We start from the raw sequence: 20,080 nt of genomic DNA on the forward strand, positions 1-20,080 counted from the left end.
GAAAGGGTACCCAAATATTACCTAATTCCTCTGATGCCAGAGTCCAACCCAGGTTGCAAGCAGAGTTGCTCCTGGGATGGACCTGGGTTAAGTGGCAGTGTGAAAGGGAGATATCATGGTAATAACCCTGGTCCAGGCTTTAGTGTGAACAGGTTTCAAACCACTATGACACGGCTTTTAAACCCCATTCTGTAACCTGGGTTGGACTTGGGATATTGGTGTGAAAGAGGCATTACACATACATGCCTTCTTTCTCGTATAGGCTGGGAGGCTAATGAAAATAAGGTGCTGCTTCGCCGCCCTGAAGGACAGGCAAGTCTCAAGGAGCCTGTGTTATCCACTCTAGTCCCGTGAATAAAAACTCTTGGATCTCCCCACAACTGTCCTTGAAAGTGGGAGGTCTAGGGAGTCTGATGACGCAATTCATAGCCCCGCCCCCTGCTATTCAGTGCTAGTAATCTGGGAATTGAATAGTGGATGATGGGGCTACAATGAGTACATGCACTCAAGATGCAGTGAGTGCATCTATACTCCTATGCCACTGACCGGTGTTCAGGTCAAACCTCTTATTATACCAGCTCTGCTGTACCCACCCGCATGGAGCAGCCAAAAGTTAGTAAGCATGGGTATTACAGAGCCACACTATATTTACAAATAATATTTTTTTTAAAAACTGGCCAGGTGCTGATTGGTTGAATTCTCTCAGCGAATCAGCATCCAGCCAGTCTTCAAAATATCTTTTCAAATTCAGCAGCGCTTCCCTCACGGCAAATACTGCTACTAGCTCCTAGCTGCACAAACCCCGCTGCCTGCCCCAAGGACCCCACTGACCAGACCCTGTTGACCAGACACCAGTGCTGAATGCAGGCGTGTGCCCGCAGTGCTTCACTGCTGGCACACACCACAAATCGGACCAACACATCACGGGTGCTAAAAAGCTCCCATGATCTGACACTGATGGGTCCGATCCGATAGATTTAATGTGCAGCCTGCCTGACCTACCCACTCTGACCCGATGCACACGGGCCTTCTCATCGGGTCATTTGGTACGGATCGGGAATATCGGCCCGAAGTGTATGGGCACCTTAAATAAGCTGTTGCTTGTATGTCAGCACTCTACATAAAGTTACCCCATTCAATCATTGTTTAACTTACAGACAGAACTCCTGCTAAAAGCTTAAGAGTCTATTTGTTAGCAAGTAACCTGAGCATAGCATGCACTCCGGTTCTGGTTTTGCTGTTTCAGTAGTGACAGGCAATCTGTTCACAGCAGGGACTCCGGTACTGGTTTTTGTGTTCACAGTCTGTGATGTCTGAGTGGGGGCGTGGGCAGCACCTGCTTTATAAGTCTTCCTTTCTGGCTAGACAAATGCTGCTGAATTTGTCTCACAGCTCCCAGTCAGTGTTACTTTGAATATCTGCCAGTTCAGATAGAATCCTTACTAGTTAGTCAGGATAGAAACTGTTTAGCCTGTGTTTGTCAGTTAGAATCCTTGCTAGGTAGCCAGGATAGAAACTTCTCAGCCTGTGTGTGTTTATTTGTCTCTGGCGTTTCTCTGGTTACAGCTTAGGCAGGCTGCTGGGATCTGTGGTGTCACCTTGCAGACCCAGAGCTTGGCTGTAACTTGGCAGCTCCCACAATAGTCATTCACCTCCTCCAGTGTATTGGGTATCCCACCTAGCCTTTACATTGGAGTGGTCATTGTGTGGCTGTTTCTCCTTAACCCCTTGTGGGCATCACACAGTATCATTTATTTTGTGAACCACCTTTTGAGTATTGTTAGTCCTGTGTATTGCAGTTAACACCTTGCTACACCATATACGTATTGGTACGTCGACAGTTCATGTGTCGACACCACCACTATTCCTCAAGCCAGGGGTTCCCAATCTTTTTTTAATAAATTTGAGGACAGGCAGAAGTAGGCTGAGTATATTTAAGGTATATTCTTACAAATGCTTCTCAAGCAGACCATAGCATATTTAAGGTATATTCTTACAAATGCTTCTCAAGCAGACCATAGCAAGAGGCATACTGTATATCTTGCTAGAGCTCAGCCCCAGTTGCCAAACAGGCCCGATAAATGACAATGGTCTAGAGTGCTTATGAATGCATCTTGATCCTTTCATCTGATACTATTACCAATTTCCATGTGACCAATGTAATCTATTCACTTTATTAATCTACTCTATGGTATTAATTATTTGCACTCAATCTATGACTGGAAAGCAGAATCCATTGTGATTTTTAAGTAGACAAAAACAGCTGTATTTATTTAAACTTTAGTACTTTTATTTCCTATTTGCGTCTGTTTTTTATTGTATATTACATAGTAAATACACTTTTCCAGAGAAGTGTTCAGTTTTGTACAATGAGGGGGAGAGACTTGGAGAGTGATAAAGCACCAGCCAGTCAGCTTCTGGCTGTTATTTTTCATACAGGGGGCCGGATGCACTAAACTTCAAAAGTGATGAAATGGAGATTGATAAACAACTCGCCAATCAGCTCCTGCCTGGTATTTTTCAATCACAGTCTGTGACATGGCAGGTAGGAGCTGATTGGCTGACTGTTTATCACTCTCCACTCTTAGTGCATCTGGCCCACAACCTGTAAAATGACAGGAGCTTATTGGTTGGTACTTTTTCTCTTAAAGGCTCAATACATCCTCTAACTCCACCTGTAAAAATATACTGAAATGAAACAAAAAGTTATTATATTTTCTCCCAAATATATACCGTAGCTCTATATACCCCCAAAACATCACCAAAACTCCTCAATAACAGATGACATCTAGTCTTGTATGGTTGGTTTTAGGAAACACACCCATATGGAACGAACAGTTTACAGGGCCATGTTTCTACTTTAGTAAAAATGTGTTTTTTGCAAAATCTTAAACAAGCTTTATTACCATGGGTCCAAATTTAAATACCCAACTTTTAGTTAAGTTCACCAACCATAAGCACAAAGTAACATTTTTATTTTAGAATTCTGAACAAGAAGCCACAGAGTCACTTGAAATTCTGTCACTCTTCCCTAGAGGTGACAATTGACGGTTATACTACTGGCTCCCTGTGGTTTCATTGCATGAAGATGCTTTCTCTAAGGACTTTCATAGTGAGAAATTAATGAGAACCTGCCCGCTGGCTCACTTAGAGAGCCTGTTGGCTTCCTCATCACTGCATCCTAGCAGGCCATTAAATCCCCCAAACTAATCTTTTTCAAAACATTGGTCATAGCTAACAATTGAAAGGCCTCCCATTTCTTATTGATTGGCATGTCAGCTCCAAGGGCCTTATAGTTTTAAACATTGGAAAGGATTATAACACAGGATGCTTCGTGTTTACCGTTGTTCTGCTGTTTCTAAGAATATATTCATTTAAGCGTCCTGTTTTATTGAAACGTACATGTAAAGCGTTACTATGGTACTGAGTACAATTTTTAAGCATTTCATCTAAATGAATGATCTGCGTAGAATGTTACATAATTATATTTGTGCTGTGAATTTTGACCTCTTGTAAATTGAATCTAGATACAGTGGAAATTCCTCTGGGCTGTTATTTGAGTACTTAGCAGAAGTGCTAATAATATTTAATTAGCAGCTGCAGGTAACTCAGAGTTTAATTGCTCATCTCCAAGTAAATCAGTCTATAAAGGCACCACATATATGTGGCGGGATAAAGTAATAGTACAGTGCACGTAGATGATACACTTTTGTTTAATGCTTAATAGTGACGCTGTAGATGCGTGTGGTAAAGAAGTCACAGACACCTGTGTAGCATGAAGGTAATGTGCGTCTTTACTTAGCATGCAGTAACAACCAACTGGAAGTGTAACCCGTGTCACAGGAAGTGAGTCACCCGGCATGACTACAACTCCCACAATGCACGGCATGCATTTACAGACACACAAAGAAAAGTTGTGACCTAAAATAATACCCCTTTTACACCAGCCTAAATAACCTGGGTTCTTGCACGGGAGCACACCAAAACCCGGGTTGCAGGCGGTGTGAACGCTCCCATTGGAAATATCCCGGGTCATGTGCTGTGTTTTTAGTAATGTGACCTAGTGCCTTAAAGGCATATACACGTGGCGATTCCAGGGCTATTTCTAAGTGACCCAACTATAACATGTAGCTTAATGCGAATTTTAGCTCATACTGTGTGGTATAATGTGAATATTGACTTATACCATGTGGCATAATGTGAATCTTGACTTATACTGTGTACCATCATTTGAATTTTGATTAATACTGTATGGCATAATGTAAATTTTGGCTCATACCATGTTACATAATTTGTAAGGAGCACTAGTACTAGATAGTGTAAGGGGCCTACTTTTGTGGTGCATAATATGTATAAAGGAGTATATGGATTGTTACACTACACTTAAGGACATGCCCCTTTTGATTTCCTACACCCTCTTTTCTGACGCATGGGTTTTTCCACAATTTTCCCTTGTTTTCTTGGTTTTATATGTTTAGTTGTTCTTACTTTATGTGGCTTTATTGTGGAACACAATCTCCAAATTGCGCTAACTAAAACCTACTTGGTCACTGTTGACAATTAGTTCCCCACTAGTAGGAACTAACACTTCAAACAAACACCCACAATAGTGTCTTCAGCGCCCTATATATGTGATGTCATCTAAAACAATTCAAGAAAATAAATAAAACATATATAATAATAAGAAATACATTTGTTGCTTCTTGTTTTTTGAAGAGTAATTTTCTTTTATTTTCAAGAGCTTTAGATCAGTTCTGATGCGTTTCGTCTCTCTTGGAGACTTCATCAGGGGTTTTTCTTTGAACTATACACTTGCTGGCTGGACTCCAAAGAGCACACACTCCGGAGAAGGACAGGGAATATTTTCTCCATTGTACCTTCACCTAATTGATGTACAATTCTGAAAATAATTTTTGGATGGAATTGTTTTGTATTGAAGTTCTATTGTGATTTTGAACTATTGGCATGGGATCTGTTATACAACACATTGGTTATCTGTAAATTGAGGTGCACCAGCGCTTAGTGAAGAGGTTTTCTCTACTAAATACATTAAGGTATATATACCACTATAAAAGGTTGATCTTACTAATTACCATCCATTCGGGTGTCTTAGAAATCAGACCGCCAACTACTCAGAGCCGAGATAGGCACGTATAGTTCAAAGAAAAAACCCCTGATGAAGTCTCCAAGAGAGACGAAATGCGTTGGGTACTGATCTAGCTCTTGAAAATAAAATTACTCTTCAAAAAACAAGAAGCAACAAGTGTATTTCCTCTTATTATATATGTTTTATTTATTTTATTGAATTTTTTTAGATGACATCACATATATAGGGCACTCAAGACACTATTGTGGGTGTATGTGTATATATATATATATATATATATATATATATATATCAAAGAGAAGCTCTAGGACACTGGCGCATTGGATTACCCTGTGTATAAAGTGTAAGGGACTGTTACAGGAACCTTTAAGATTCTCAGGATATGACTTACAAATCTAGAGGGTGGCAAGCCAATTCTCTGGGCACCGGCTTGGTAAACCAGATAGATTTGGATGGAGAGTATGGGGAGAATCTAGGCGCCTTACAATAGTATGGTGATTCTTATGAGGAGAATTTAAACATATATTCAGAGATGTCTCATAAAAAATATATATTTATTACATCAAGGTAAAAGTATAGAGAGTAAAATTGTATATAATAAAATTACAAGGTAGAGCAACTTTTTTTTCTCTGAGAGCTGATGTTAGTACTTAGCTGGGTAAGAGATCAAATGTAGTTTCTTGTAAAAAACGGAAGTAATTTTCCTTGGTTGGAAACCAGGAGGTAGAGCAGTAGTCTCTGGGCTCAGTGGCAGGAAGGATTAGAAGGTGGACCCTCCGCGTTTCATCCACTCATGGACTTCTTCAAGGGGAGCAGAATATTGAGGTGTGATCAGTAGGGGTTTATATACTGTCTGTGATCACATGGGGGTGGAGTTAGATAGCGGAAGCGGAAGTGTCCATTTTTTCGTGTTTATTGTGGCGCTATACAAAGTCTTTAGCAAGTGACAGCAAGTATTAGTGAGTGTGGAGGCTCTTCCTCCGTTGGTGGTTTAGGGTGAATGTCTTTCGTTTAAAAGCAAATGCGGCCGTGTCCCGTTCAGAGTATTGCACTGGACCGGAAGTGCATCATCGCACTATTGGTCCGTGGAACGCGGAAGTCAGTGTTGCTGGAGCGCAAGTCTCGCTGTCCGTGGAACGCGGAAGTCAGTGTTGCTGGAGCGCAGGTCTTGCTGTCGGTATACAAATTTATATTTAAAATACGAATTCGTATCAGAAAAAAATACGAATCAATACGCCATCGGATAATACGAATCAGTCAAATACGACTGATTAGTAAATTATCCCCTGGAATACGAATAAAAATACGACTGCACCAGTCTAATGCAGTCGTATTCATTCGTATTAAGAATAGGAATACGATTTTTTGTATTCGTATTCTTAGTAAATTTCCCCCTTTTGCTTAAAACCGGTCAGTGCCCGGTTGCCTTCAGTAAATGGTGTGATCCCACACAGGGATGGTCCTCGTAATATTTCTGACGGGATGGCGGCACTCTTGGACTAAATAAATACGCTATGACAGCTGTATGGTGTTCAACGTTTCAGTGCATCTGCACTTTTATACGTTGAACACCATACAGCTGTCATAGCGTATTTATTTTCATCCGAGAGTGCCGCCATCCCCTCAGATACTTATATATATATATATATCGCATGGATGGTGTAATGATTACCATTGCTAAAAAAGAGAAATGGGGTGGAGAGCTGCGCTTTCAAATTAAAATATAAAAATATATACCTTAAATAAGGAATTCTACAGATAAAAAGGAATAATGGATTGGTTGATCTAGTACAAAGAAAATTTATTATCTAAAAATTAGCACATAGCCAAAATACAATAGTAATAAAATATATTATATAATATATTACATATAAAAAAGACCGTCAGACCGCATCACCGGAAGTCCGGGTGACGCGACAAAGGGGAATATATGCTCCACCTTGTCCCCTCTCTAACTACATGGGACACTCTTCTAAGTCGCGCTGCCGGAAGTCCGGATAGCGCGACAGGGAATAACAACCCCCCCCTGCCATTACAATTCATATAAAGGCATGTTTAAACAACCTGGAAGTGAACCACCTATCCCTCCAATCGGAGCACCTGTCAGCTAAGGTCATGTGAGTTACCATGACCACCATGTAAACAGTATTGAAGTCATTAGTTAACAAACACTATATATGTCCATTAGAGTGGGAAAATACCCACAGTGTATATGCATATTGGGTTACTCCATTTATATTGTGAATGAATATGTAAACATTTGCCTCCTACTTTAGCGTTATAATTATTTATTGAATAGATTGGTTGATCTAATTGATTTGGTCACATGACCCATGTAACAGGAAATAAATAGCCAGCCATGCTTTAGACCTGTTATCCTCTGATAAAGCTGCCTGGAGCAGCGAAACCGGTCAGGACACAGGCTGTTCATCTCTATCCAGAATTCCAACTGGTAGCATTAAAGAACCCGGAAGCGCTGGTTTGAGTTGCTTCTTACCACCTTTGTCCCACTGGACCACCCAGCATAAGCAGCAAGGTCGAGGTTGAGGACCACATCCCGCATCACTACATCCAGCGGAGGGAGACGGTTATTTGTGCCACCCTGGGCCGCTCCTGTTCAATACCATCGAGTCCTCCCCACCATCTGCTATAACAGGGACACCAACCAAGCCCCACTATTTGTGGATCCCAATTGGGCCATCTACAAAGTTGTAGTTCGGCATCACCATCTCCAACCGGCCTGCCATTGGATTACAATTAATAGCAGGAAAGGTAGAGGTTGAGGACCATACCCCGCCTTAGTGAACCTGGCGGAGGGAGTCGGCACATTGTGTCAACCCGAGCCACTCCTTACATCGTCACCCGGTCCTCCCTCCCTACTGCTCTCCTTGGGGACTATTTCCTAACCCCACACAGGACGTGTACCACCTCAGCCCTGTACAGGACTTTTTGGACTTTCCGGGCTCTACCCTTATTCCAATTGTATCTGGTGAGATGAATTTTTATATGTAATATATTATATAATATATTTTATTACTATTGTATTTTGGCTATGTGCTAATTTTTAGATAATAAATTTTCTTTGTACTAGATCAACCAATCCATTATTCCTTTTTATCTGTAGAATTCCTTATTTAAGGTATATATTTTTATATTTTAATTTGAAAGCGCAGCTCTCCACCCCATTTCTCTTTTTTCGTATATTCATTACAGGACTAACTACCCTGTTTCAGAGCAGCAGCTAGGGATACACAGCTCCGGCCAGGCGCACCTGCACCCCGACCCACTCCGTGTGGTCGAGGTCACCTCTATTTTCTCTGATTACCATTGCTGCCTCACAGCACTGAGGTCATGGGTTCGATACCCACCATGGCTCTAACTGTTCGGAGTTTGTATATTTTCCCCGTGTTTGCATGGGTTTCCTCCGGGTACTCCTGTTTCCTCCCACAATCCAAAAATATACTGGTAGGCTAATTGGCTCCCAACAAAATTAACCCTAGAATGTCTGTGTGTGCGTGTACATGTGGTAGGGAATATAGATTGTAAGCTCCACTGTGGCAGGGACTGTTGTGAATGTTCAAATATTCTATGTATAGCGCTGCGGAATATGTGTGCGCTATATAAATAACTGGTAATAAATAAATAATATCGTAGGGAAGATCTTATTTCTTAACCTTTTCTACTCCTGTGCCAGTCCTCTGACCACATTGCATTGCTGCAGTGTCCTTAAGATTACTCATGAGAATCTGTACTTGCGCACAAAAAAACGTTTTTTGCCTTTTGAAAATTTGCCCTACCTGTGGTGTTCTCTTATTAAAACAATATTTGTCAGTTCACTTTACTTTGTCTTCATTCCTGCTTTCTGACCACCTGTTACCTTGTCTAGTCCAGACTCCAGCCACTGAGGTTCTCTGATCTTATTTACCATTAATCCTTTATCTGTTTGCAATTCTTCTGTGGTCCAGGGAATAGAGTACAATATCCCTGCAGTTAATATCCTGATGGTGAGGATGCTAACAGTACTTAACCCTAATTCTAACTCACCCCTCCAATGGCTTAGGCTAACCATCGCCTCCCACAGCCTAACCCTATCCATCAACCCCATACACACAGCCTAACCCCAAGGAGCACTGCTGGAATATTGACTGTATCCTGTTCCATGTACAGGTATTCCTGCATCAAAGAGTTCTTATACCATAGCAGCTGCTGCTCCTCGGATTTGTTACAATGTTGCTTCACTGTTCTTAAAATATGAGCTTGCTGATTTCATTTGTGTTTCAGATCTGTAGTGATTTACTTCCTTTGCGCTTTGTTCCACATGTCTCGTGTAGATGGATTCCATGTGCTTTACTGCCTAACTTTCCATTCATTTATACTTCTGTACTAATGGATGTTTTTTACACCGCTGATCGGGACATAGGAAATGAGCTGTAGAAAAACTATCTTCAGCTTACCAGAGGAAGTATGACCCCTTTCAGACTTAAATAAAGTCATTGTAGATGTAAGGGAACTACAGTTTGTTGGCCTCTTATTGCTTTTAAAATGTACAGCACGGTTGTCTGCCACTTATCATTCTGAACTGCTCTCCTCTGTTTGACAGGCAACTAGCACACTGTCAGATAGAGCGACACCTTCACCCATTCTTATAAATGGAGAAACATTCCTGTTGAAGGATTTGAAGTTCATCTCTCTCCTTCTGGAACAGTGAATTAAAGCACAATAAATTATCAAGATGGAACCCTGGGTCTTGATGATTCTTTCTTGCCTTGTATCCAGTTCCTTGTCTTTTTATTTTTCATTCTAAGCCTCCCCTTTTAGCTATAATTACATTTCTCGGTTGTATTGGAAGCTTTGAGAAAGCCATTCGCGCTAATGATTTACAAGGACTCTGGTGGATACCGGACCCAGCATGCTCTGAGCTGTGCAAAGGTCAGTGACCAGGGATTTATGACTGGCTCTTTGTGTATAGAATGTGCAGGCTTTTCCTGAAGCAAAGGCAGCTGGCACTATAGTGATGTGACGTAAAGTTTTCCTGGTGATTCTATAGTTTTAATTCATTCATGTGTAACACATACTTGCCTACTTTTGAAAAGCAAAATGAGGGAGATTTTAGATGCTAGCAAAATGCACCAAGCGCAGCGTCGCGCACCATTGAAGGGGTGTGTCATCAACCAAAGGGCGTGTCTAGTGACTTGAACTGCTACAAATGAATAGGATGAAAATGAAATTTTTACAGAGCGGATACCCTAATAAAATGTTGCAAAGCGCCATGTCTAAAGCTTTAGGGCAACCACGCACTCAATCCCCTTCAACAAAAAGCAATGCAGACACTGCAATGGTTTGGGTGAATACCTATACCACTGCTAGTACGAGGATTAATAAGATAGCCAAAAACCACTGGCCCTCAATTCAAAACGAACCCTGCTCTTAAAACACTCAAAGAAAAAAGACTCTTATCTTGTTACAAGAGAGGCAGAAATGTGCATGAATTAGTGGTACATACAGATATTTCTGCAAGAGCACAGGTTGGAGAGACACATTTTCTCACTAAGAAACCAGGTGTATATATAAGTGCAGTGATTACTGCCCCCCCCCCAAAAAAAAAAAAAAACAGGGAGGACCATGTAAATGGTCAGTTCCCCCTCCCCTCCCCCTCTAAAGCGCTGTAGTGCATTCATTGTGCAATGTAGGGAGCTCCAAAAAAAAGAAGCAGGCTTAGTGGGTGGGGGAGAGAGGTTGCAGACTGTTATATTTACCACTGGTCACTGCTCCCGACTCCCGCTGTCACTCACAGTCCCGCTGCCACGCACAGTTGCTGCTCCTCTCCGTCCACGCTGCCCTAATACTCCGTGCGCTTCCCGGCTTCCCTCACTCTGCTGCCGGATACCCACACAGCCCCGCGCGGTACCTGGCATGCTCAATGACATCGCGCACTAGGGCCCCGCAAAAACCGTGAGGAACGGATGGATTTGCGGGAGAGCGGGAGGAGGAGTGAAAAATCGGGAGACTCCCTGCTAAATGCGGGAGGGTAGGCAAGTATGGTGTAACATGGATTTTTTTGGAAACCATTAACAGAACATGAAACATTTGAGAATTTATTTATGTTGTTAACTATATTATCATGTAAAATGACCCCCTCCACCTGTCTCAGTCTATGATTTCGCTCATAAGCCCCCCTCACAACATTTACTCCTATGCTCTCCCCTTCTCAACCAAGTCTTCGATGTGTCTACAGCTCGAAGAGTCCCTATAGATGTTTCATCACATGCCTGCCCATTTTGGGCTAGCACCCGCCAGCTTTGAAAACCCATGCAGTTCCTCTTCCCTGCCTGGGGTGTCGCTGTCTGCTGTGTTGTTTCTAGCACAGGTCTGGCTTGCATATCAGTGCTGATATACAGACCACACTGTGCTAGAAGCCCTACAGCAGAAAGCGACACCTGATGCAGGGAAGAGGAACTGCATGGGTTTTCAAAGATGGCGCGTGCTAGAATGATCACTAGGTATGAGATGCCCCCCCTCCCCTACAGCTCTTATTTGCATTGTAGCTGAATATTACGATGCTGGCCAAACTCGTACGTCCTTTTTTTAAGGGGCAGTCCTTTACAAAACATCACTACCCAGTCACGTTACGACATGGCGTGACTATAAGGGTTGTTAATGCACTAGGAAGGAAGATGTACTGTAGGAGGACACATCTGTATATCTAAGGTGCAAGAAACAGCAGGTAGGGAAGAATGCACTCACCAGGGCTTCTCATCATTTGCATAAAAAATATATTTTATTTTCTCATATTAGTCACAGCGACATCCTTTTGGTCATGTGTCGCCGTTTCAACTGCGCACAAGGCGGTCTTTTTCAAGACACCACCACAGTATCGCCTCCCACAAGCAAAACAACCATGCATCCCCCTGGACCGCACATATATAGCCACCTGGATCAATTAAGGGTTACAACCCCTCCCCCTCATCATAATAATTTTTGACATATTAAGTAACAACCCCAATCATTTAAATCCACATGGCACAATATTGTAGCCAAAGTGCATTCACATCTGGACCATCAAACTACAGCAAAAAGAATATAGCAAAACACATTTAATCAGCGGTTAACGCCACTCACATGCTATGGCAGTATCCCACTTCCGCCCTTGCCTTCCAGCATCAGGGCGCCGGAAGTGTAGTGTGTTATACTAAATACCAGCCGCACTATCTCTCACATACAGTTCTACTTGCACCCGTGCGTTCCAACGCCCGGTACCAGGAAGTAGTATGCGTTCCACCTAACTAAAACCACTGAAAATCGTACTAATATTGACCTATTCTTATGAATTATTGATTAAGACATTTACCGAACATCACTAATGCCAGTATTAGGTTTTAGGAATGAAATTCAATATTAATAATAAATATAGGAATAATACCTTCTATTTTTTATGGACTCAGGTGGAGCTATATCTCGGTCCTGTTGGTATGCACAGAATGACAATAGTGTCTTCACCACCTAAACACCCCTAAGTTACAACAATGATAAACACATAAAAAACAACAATAAAAAATATCAAAAAATCACATATAGTCAACATGTGCATGTCGACACTTAGCTAAAAAAAAAAAACACAACCTAAAAATGCACCAAAAAATTATTTATTGGGCAGTATTCAATGAACATAATCGCGGCAAGCAGTGAATCCTGTTTAGGATTCGCTGCACTGTCGCCGCGTTCCGGAGGGCTGGAGACTTTACTGCCAGCCCTCCCTGTCCCAGTATTCAATGCCGCAGGGGCTCGCTGCCCCTGACGGCGAATCTTAACCCCTGCGGCGTCACACAGGGAGCGGGGGACGGCGGCAGGAAGTCTCCCTGCCTGCCCCAGAATGTATGTGGAGGGGAGGAGGGCTCCCCGGGACCCAGGCAGCACAAGCTGCCCCCCAGGAGAACCAGCAGGGGACCGGGTATTCACGGCTCCTGATCGTGCATATGTAATGATCGGGAGCAGTGAATATATGAATATCTAATGAGCGGCTCTCGGCTCCCGGCCCCCTGCTGGCTGTTATGTGTAAAAAAAATAATAATAATAATTTAAGTTAAATATATGTTCATGTGCTATAAGCACATGAATAAAAATAGCATGCCCCATCACATAATAAAATTCTTGCTTTTTTGACACCAAATGTAAAAAAAAAAAAAAAAAACGTTATTTTAAAAGTTCACATTCCACTTCACCATGAAAAGATGGCGATTTGCTCCACGGTGACACACGGCGAAAAACACTTAGAAAGACGGCGAAAAGTGCATGTTGAATAGGGTGATTCACTTTCTGACACAAAAAATCACCCTTATTCTGGTCAGTGCGGATATATCCGCGTGCGTTCGGCCCGCCGATGTTTTGTGTCTGCGCATGTGCAGAGGCGTCTCTGCGCATGTGCGAGCGGGGCGTACGGCCAAATCCCGCATGATATGTGAACACTCCGAACAGGGGGTGGAGAGGGGCGTGAAGGGCTATTTGGGCTCATTACCATATGCATACGCCCCGCGTTTCATGGGCGTTCCCATGCAAACGCTGGGCGTACGTATGGTAATGCGGCCGTGACGCACGTGTAGGGGGCGGACATATGACATCGCCGGATGTCAGCTGCCCGCCCAGATCCCTGCTTTTGCACGGAAAAATGTCCATGTGGTCTGAGGTTGCGGGAGCTGGTGGAGCACTCGGTCCTGCATTCGATGGTCTGCGACCATCGAATGATGGGGGAGGTTCCCTTAGATGGAGGAAGCGTATTCCGTGAAAAATACACGTGCGGTCCGTTCGGCCAGCTTATTACCGCGTACGGACGGAGTTGGCGATCCGTATGGAAGGCGGGGTTTCGCACGCACGGTCCTGGCCGCATAATCGGATCCGGCCGCACCGATCAGAATAAGGGCCATGGTGAATTGGCCTCATTGAATACTGCCCATTGAGTGGGCAATTGTCAAAGAATATATTATTTGTGTATATCCAGAGAAAAATCTCTAAACTGTACACTACATGTTAGATGTACCTCAGCCACAGATAATTATTCAAAGATATATTTTTAAAAAACATATAAAAAATAATTGTTTCATGGATAGCTCCGGTTCAAGACAAAAATATACCCAAATGATTATATTCATTCAACCCCTTTGGGGCCAGGGTTTCCAATTTATGTATCCACATCGACTCCTTTTTAAGGAGCATCAGTCTCCTGTCACCACCCCGTTTAGGGGGAGGGACCCAATCAATCATCATGTATTTTAGTGTCATAATCTGATGATTACATTGTAAAAAATGTAGGGCCACTGGTTTATCTGTGGTTCTTTTTTCATATGCCAATTTGATATCCGACCTATGTTGGGTCAGCCGTTCGTGAAATGTCCTTGTGGTTTTGCCCACGGATGTAAGGCCACATGGGCACTGTATGATGTACAAAACATGGTCCATCTGACAAGTAAACCTGTGTCTCAACTTAATTTGCCTACCTGTGCAGGGATGGGCAAATGAATCACCCACCATCATGGTGTGGCACGTCACACAGACTAGGCACCGAAAACGGCCTTTCTTTTCTGATAGCCATGTGTTTGGATGCTTTGTCCCCATTTGTTCTGTAAAGTTGATCCAGTAAATCAGGACCTCGTCTCATGCTTAAAAGCGGTGGTTGTCGACACACTTCCTTAAGGTCTGGACCTGAATTTAAGATCGGCCAGTGTCGGTGAATTGTTCTCTGAACCTTATGGAGCTTGGTATCACATTTAACACCTAGTAGTATTCTACCAGTGTTATCTTGTTTTCTGGTGTCACTGCCAGTCACTTCCAGGGGCAAACGCAGGATTTTCAGAAGGGGGTTTCCAGAGGGGCGGAGCAAAGCACGGAGATGGACACTTAGGTGACCCAGTATATGCCGAGTCAGTTAAAGTATTATAGATAGACCAAATGTATATTAATTATTTATATATATATATATATATATATATATATATATATATATTATATTATATAGTATATATATCTAAAAAAAAATTGTGTCAACAGCAGTGTAGACCCCTGGGCATAGCAATGTATTGGGGCCCCTACCGATCCTCCAGCGGTAGGGGTGGGGGAAGCTTTGATGTCCCACGGGTGGTAGGAGGTATTATATCAACCGCTCAGCATGTAGCGCCTGGATCAGTAATTTCAAGTAATTACCCCTTTACTGCACAGATGGTGGGAGATGGACTGGGAGAAGGGGGCATTGGGCTAAATTAAGGGGCCCTGATACATAACTTCCAGGGTGGTAGAGGATATTTAATATGCAGAGGAGGGGTGTATAGTGGAGTGGGCTTATTATTCATAATTTTCTGGTGGGAGGACAGCTTGCTTGACTGCAGATATCTCCAGTTCCCGGAAATAGATTTCTTAGATTTTAATGGAATTAAAAACTAGATAATCCCACCTTCCAAAAGGTATTGGGGACTAGGGGTCAGAGTTCAGGAGGCAGAGCAATCTGTCAATGAGAATATAAAACTACATACCAGGTGTGTGGAGCTGGAGCAGTAACCAGCTGCTGGAAGGCTGATATCTCTGGTTCTGGGAAGAGTAGAGACAAGCTACTAGTGTCCATCAAAGGGGGAGAGTCCCAGCTTTTGGCATATTCCCTCAGAAAAACTCTAAATCAGACAGAGCCTGAAATATCTCACTAAGATGAGCAATTAACAGGCTTGGATGGGGACCACTGCTATGAAGTCAGATATCTCCGGTTCCCAAGGGCCGATTTTTAAAATTCTTTTACCCATGGAAAGAGGGGACCCTCCGCTTTCAGCGTATCATCCTCAGACTCCTGGGGGATTCTGGGTACTCAGAAACCCCCCCTGCATGCGCTACTGACTTTGGTTTTGTTGAAGATTTTCAAAGCCCTAGTGAGGCAATTGTCAACCAATTTGTTTGCATATCCTCATTGCAAGAATCTTTGTTTGACCTCCTGCAGCTGTATTTCACAGGACCCACAGATATTGAGAAATGGGTAGACTATTTTTCAAGGCATCCGGATGGCTGACTCGAAGCTAATAACAGTGTATTCCTGTCCGTGGGCTTAGGAAATAAGTTGTAAGCCAATCTGCCTTCCTTTTTACAAATCTCCACATCCAGGAACCTCATCCTCATCTGATCAATGGCTGAGGTAAATCTAACCGAGCTTTCAAGTGTATTTAAATGCTCCATCATTCTAAAAAATGATTGCAAGTCACTGCGCCAAACCGAAAAGATATCATCAATAAATCGACGATAATAGATGATGTTAACACCAAATTCAGACAGAATATGATCATGCTCATACCGGTCCATATAAATATTTGCGTAAGCCAAGTTTGAACCCATCGCTGTCCCAGATTTTTGTACAAAGAAAGGTGCAAGAAAGAGAGAAAAGTACTTAAGGTTTATTCAGAAGCACAGAATTTACTTCCACATTCACTTTTATATCTTTACAAACCCTGGCCTGTTTTTGTGACATGACATTATCCCCATACACCTCAAGTTGGTATCAGCTGCTAATGTGCCCTTTAGACACAGAAATCTTATCAAACCTCAATTTTTCACCATATTTCTTCCAGCCCCGCCATCTTAGAGCTGATGTTGCTGGGACAGTATGACTAATTTGAGACGCAGTCTAGTGGCCACGTTGGACAGATGTGCTCTACCTGCACTGGCTTGGTGGGAAATTAGGATGAAATGGGGAACATTTACAAGCCTGAGAGGTCTTGTTACCTTTCTTTTTGAACAACCATCTTATATAGCACTTATAAGCAAACCCTCGCTATAAATTACGAGATGCCACCAAAATTCCAGCAGTCGGGATCCCAACAGTCAGAATCCTCCTTTCCATAAGTAGCAGGGTTAGAGTTAGGCACTAGGGGGAGTTTAAGGGTTATGTTGAGAGGTGGGAGAGGTTAGGATTAGGCTGCAGGGGCAGCTAAGGTTAAGCTGCAGAAGGGGAAGGTTAGGGTACAGCTGTGGGGGGGGGGGTGATTTTAAGATTGTGGGGTGGGGTGAAAATACTGCATTCCATTGGGATTCTGCCATCTGTCTTCTGTCAGGATCCTGACTGCCAATATTTTGTACGCCACCCAAATCTACAAAATCTAAGTTTTTCATGCTTGAATAATTAATTAATTAATTGATATGCAAATTTAGCAGAACTGCAGGCTTTGAATTCTTGCGTTAAAGCAATTTAACATCAATATGGTTTTGTGTGCTTTTGAAAAAATATTGTGTACCAGAATACTATGGCTTTATTTGTTCTTTAATGATTTCTTCTTTAAACAGATGAATATACACTAGCAGTAAATAAATTGATAGTGTTATAGGATTTATTTGACAGAGCAATGAAAATAAAAAGGTTTGTGCTTCGTGTTTTCTCTCCATAATCGCATCACTTACTGCAAGAAATGCAGTATAATATCTGATCGGATACAGTCACCGTATTAACTGTTTCTGCAGCTTGTTCCTCTATGACTATATAAACTGACCTTTTCAGTAAGAGGGTGATGTAGTATAGCTCTGGGTCACAGTGACTGAGTGTCAGTCCTTCCCACATTTCCGGTGATTACTGATTATACATGCAAATTCCAAACATGACATTTCCTCTGCTAGGGAAAATGAGTGTGCATTTCGCAGCTCTGTATAGCTACGAAAAGCAACTAGAAGTGTTTTAAACAGTGCATTAATTAGCATTTTGTTTCTCTCACAGGCTGTGTAGTTTGTTGGGTAAGTGCTATAGACCTTCAGTAATTTTATACTTAGGGATTTCTTGGCTGAATTTCTCAGATGTGGATAATGCCAAGTTTTCCATTTGGAAAAAATAGAAATTTAAATGACAGCTTACTTATACAGTGCAGACCAATATATGAAGTTACATTTATGTCTATAAATATAAGAAGTGATCATTTGCAGAGCGCATCTTGCTGTGTTACACAAAACTGTTCACATCACATTTAATTTACATTGTTTTGTTTGGTCAAGTCAAGCAAATGTAATACTGTATCACCAGCAGGGCCGCCGAGAGGCATGCCGGGCCCAAGTAATTAGTACCCACTCCCCCCTCTCGGCAGCCCTGACCACCAGATGCACTATTTATTTGGGAGTGAGCATACAAATGCTTTTGACCTTTTGTTAATGTCGACCTGTTGCATGTTGGCCTTTTGGTGTTGACTTACTTGTCTTTCTAGACCCTATAGAGACATTTTTAATGCAGAATCCAACCATTACAGTATTTGACCCCTTCCGTGGTAATCCTGAGAATTTTCCGAGCTATGCTTCAGTGCCCAGACTGGCAAGCCTGGAAAATTCTCAGGATTGCCACTGTTTAGAGCCGGGCAGTGCTGATGAGTTCGTCGCTCCCTCTCCTCCGCCGTGCTGCCCGGACCCTACACACAGCGTGGTGGGTTATTTTAGGTAGCGTTTCCCCTAAAAATCTTACCTAGTGGGGAGAGCTACCTTAAAAAAACACCACTGAAGGGGTTAAAAATTGCAGTTACCAGTACCAGTTCTTGCAAAAAAGGCATGAAACTCACTCGCACGCCGAGTTTCCCCGCACCCATGCAAATGGATTTTTTGCATAAACATGCATTCGCAGCTTGCGTGCGGGGAGAAAATCATTTAATGGTAGCCATCAAATGATTTCTACAGCACTCTGGTGTCTCACATCTATGAGGGCCCTGGGCGGGAAGCGTGTGGGCAGCTGACATCAGCTGCATGCCCCTTGCACCCATGTCACTGGCCCATTTCCATGGGAATGCCCAGCGTTTCATGGGAACACCTATGAAACGCTGGGCGTTCCCATGGGCGCAGCCCTCTGCCCACACTTCCAGGTGCGAACGGGACGGCGAACAAGCAGTTCGCCATGCCCGATCGCACCAAGTGTCTGCAAATTCGAACACTCATGAGAGTGATCAAAAATATAACAACCCCCTATGATACGGCTTTGTATTTCATTTTTAACCACTGCAGGCAGAAAAATCACAGATGCTTTCAACAATGATAGAACTGATCAGTTCCTTTACCAATAATGGTGATTTTGAAGCAAGGAAATTAATCTATAAAATGTCAAATTTGTTTATTTTATTATACTAGCCTTTTGGTTTGACCAATTCTATGGGGAATTCAGTTCAGTGTGAGTTTAAGTTCTGATAATGAGTGCCCAAATTCAATTGTCTGTGCTGTGTAAATCTAGGGCTCAGCCACTGTAAACGACGGGTTTCAACTATGCTGGCCATAAAGCTGTTACCGCACATACTGTAAACTAATAACCGCAAATATTCTCTTAGTGTAGATTTACAGCTTAGCCAATAGAATAGCTCTGAGCACTCATACCAGGAAACCGCAAATGTGCACTGAATTTAATTCCCACCAATGAATGCTTACAAAATTCTGGATCATTTTTTTATTTTATGAAGAGGGTGGTACATATTGTTCAGCTGTGAATTGATCCCCAAACCAAAACTCATCCTCCACTGGAAAACCTACTCAACTCCTTGCTATATGGCTGCTAATTAGTACTAATTAGAATATAAGCACACACACCTGTTACATGCCACCTGTTGCGGACTAGGTCCTTGAGAACTAGGTGACTAAACTGGGCCTTTGTGCATGTACAGTACACCATGTTAGAAGATTTAAAAAAACTTTTATTGGCAATCTCGTATATGCCAAAGGAAGTGACAATCCACCTTATATATTGTACTTTTAAGCCAGCTCAAAGCAAATGCTCCAAAGCTAGTAGATGTAGTTTCACTTGTTGCCAACAGATGGCGGTGTTTCGGAGTCACACGGACACTAAACCTATATACAGATGATCATTCATTTTAGAATTTTGTTCATTAATACGTTTTGTATTTTTCTTCTGTTGAAAGGGAACAACAGTACGTATGATAACAGCTATTGACCAAGACAAAGGGCGTCCAAGAGGAATTGGCTACACAATAGTTTCTGGTAAGT

General features: G+C 42.5%; 1 protein-coding gene across 3 annotated transcripts in view; it reads left to right on the forward strand.

Annotated features, from left to right (window-relative positions):
* Positions 1 to 20,080, forward strand: part of CDH23 (cadherin related 23) — a 914,269-nt gene that overhangs the window by 387,742 nt on the left and 506,447 nt on the right. For all 3 annotated transcript variants that reach the window (XM_083146306.1, XM_083146304.1, XM_083146305.1), the window contains exon 9: positions 19,996 to 20,074. In XM_083146306.1, the coding sequence (XP_083002432.1) occupies positions 19,996 to 20,074 (79 nt within the window). The remainder of the gene's footprint in view (positions 1 to 19,995; positions 20,075 to 20,080) is intronic.

This window comes from Crinia signifera, chromosome 6, assembly GCF_055691185.1.
Source record: "Crinia signifera chromosome 6, ASM5569118v1, whole genome shotgun sequence".
NCBI lineage: Eukaryota > Metazoa > Chordata > Amphibia > Anura > Myobatrachidae > Crinia > Crinia signifera.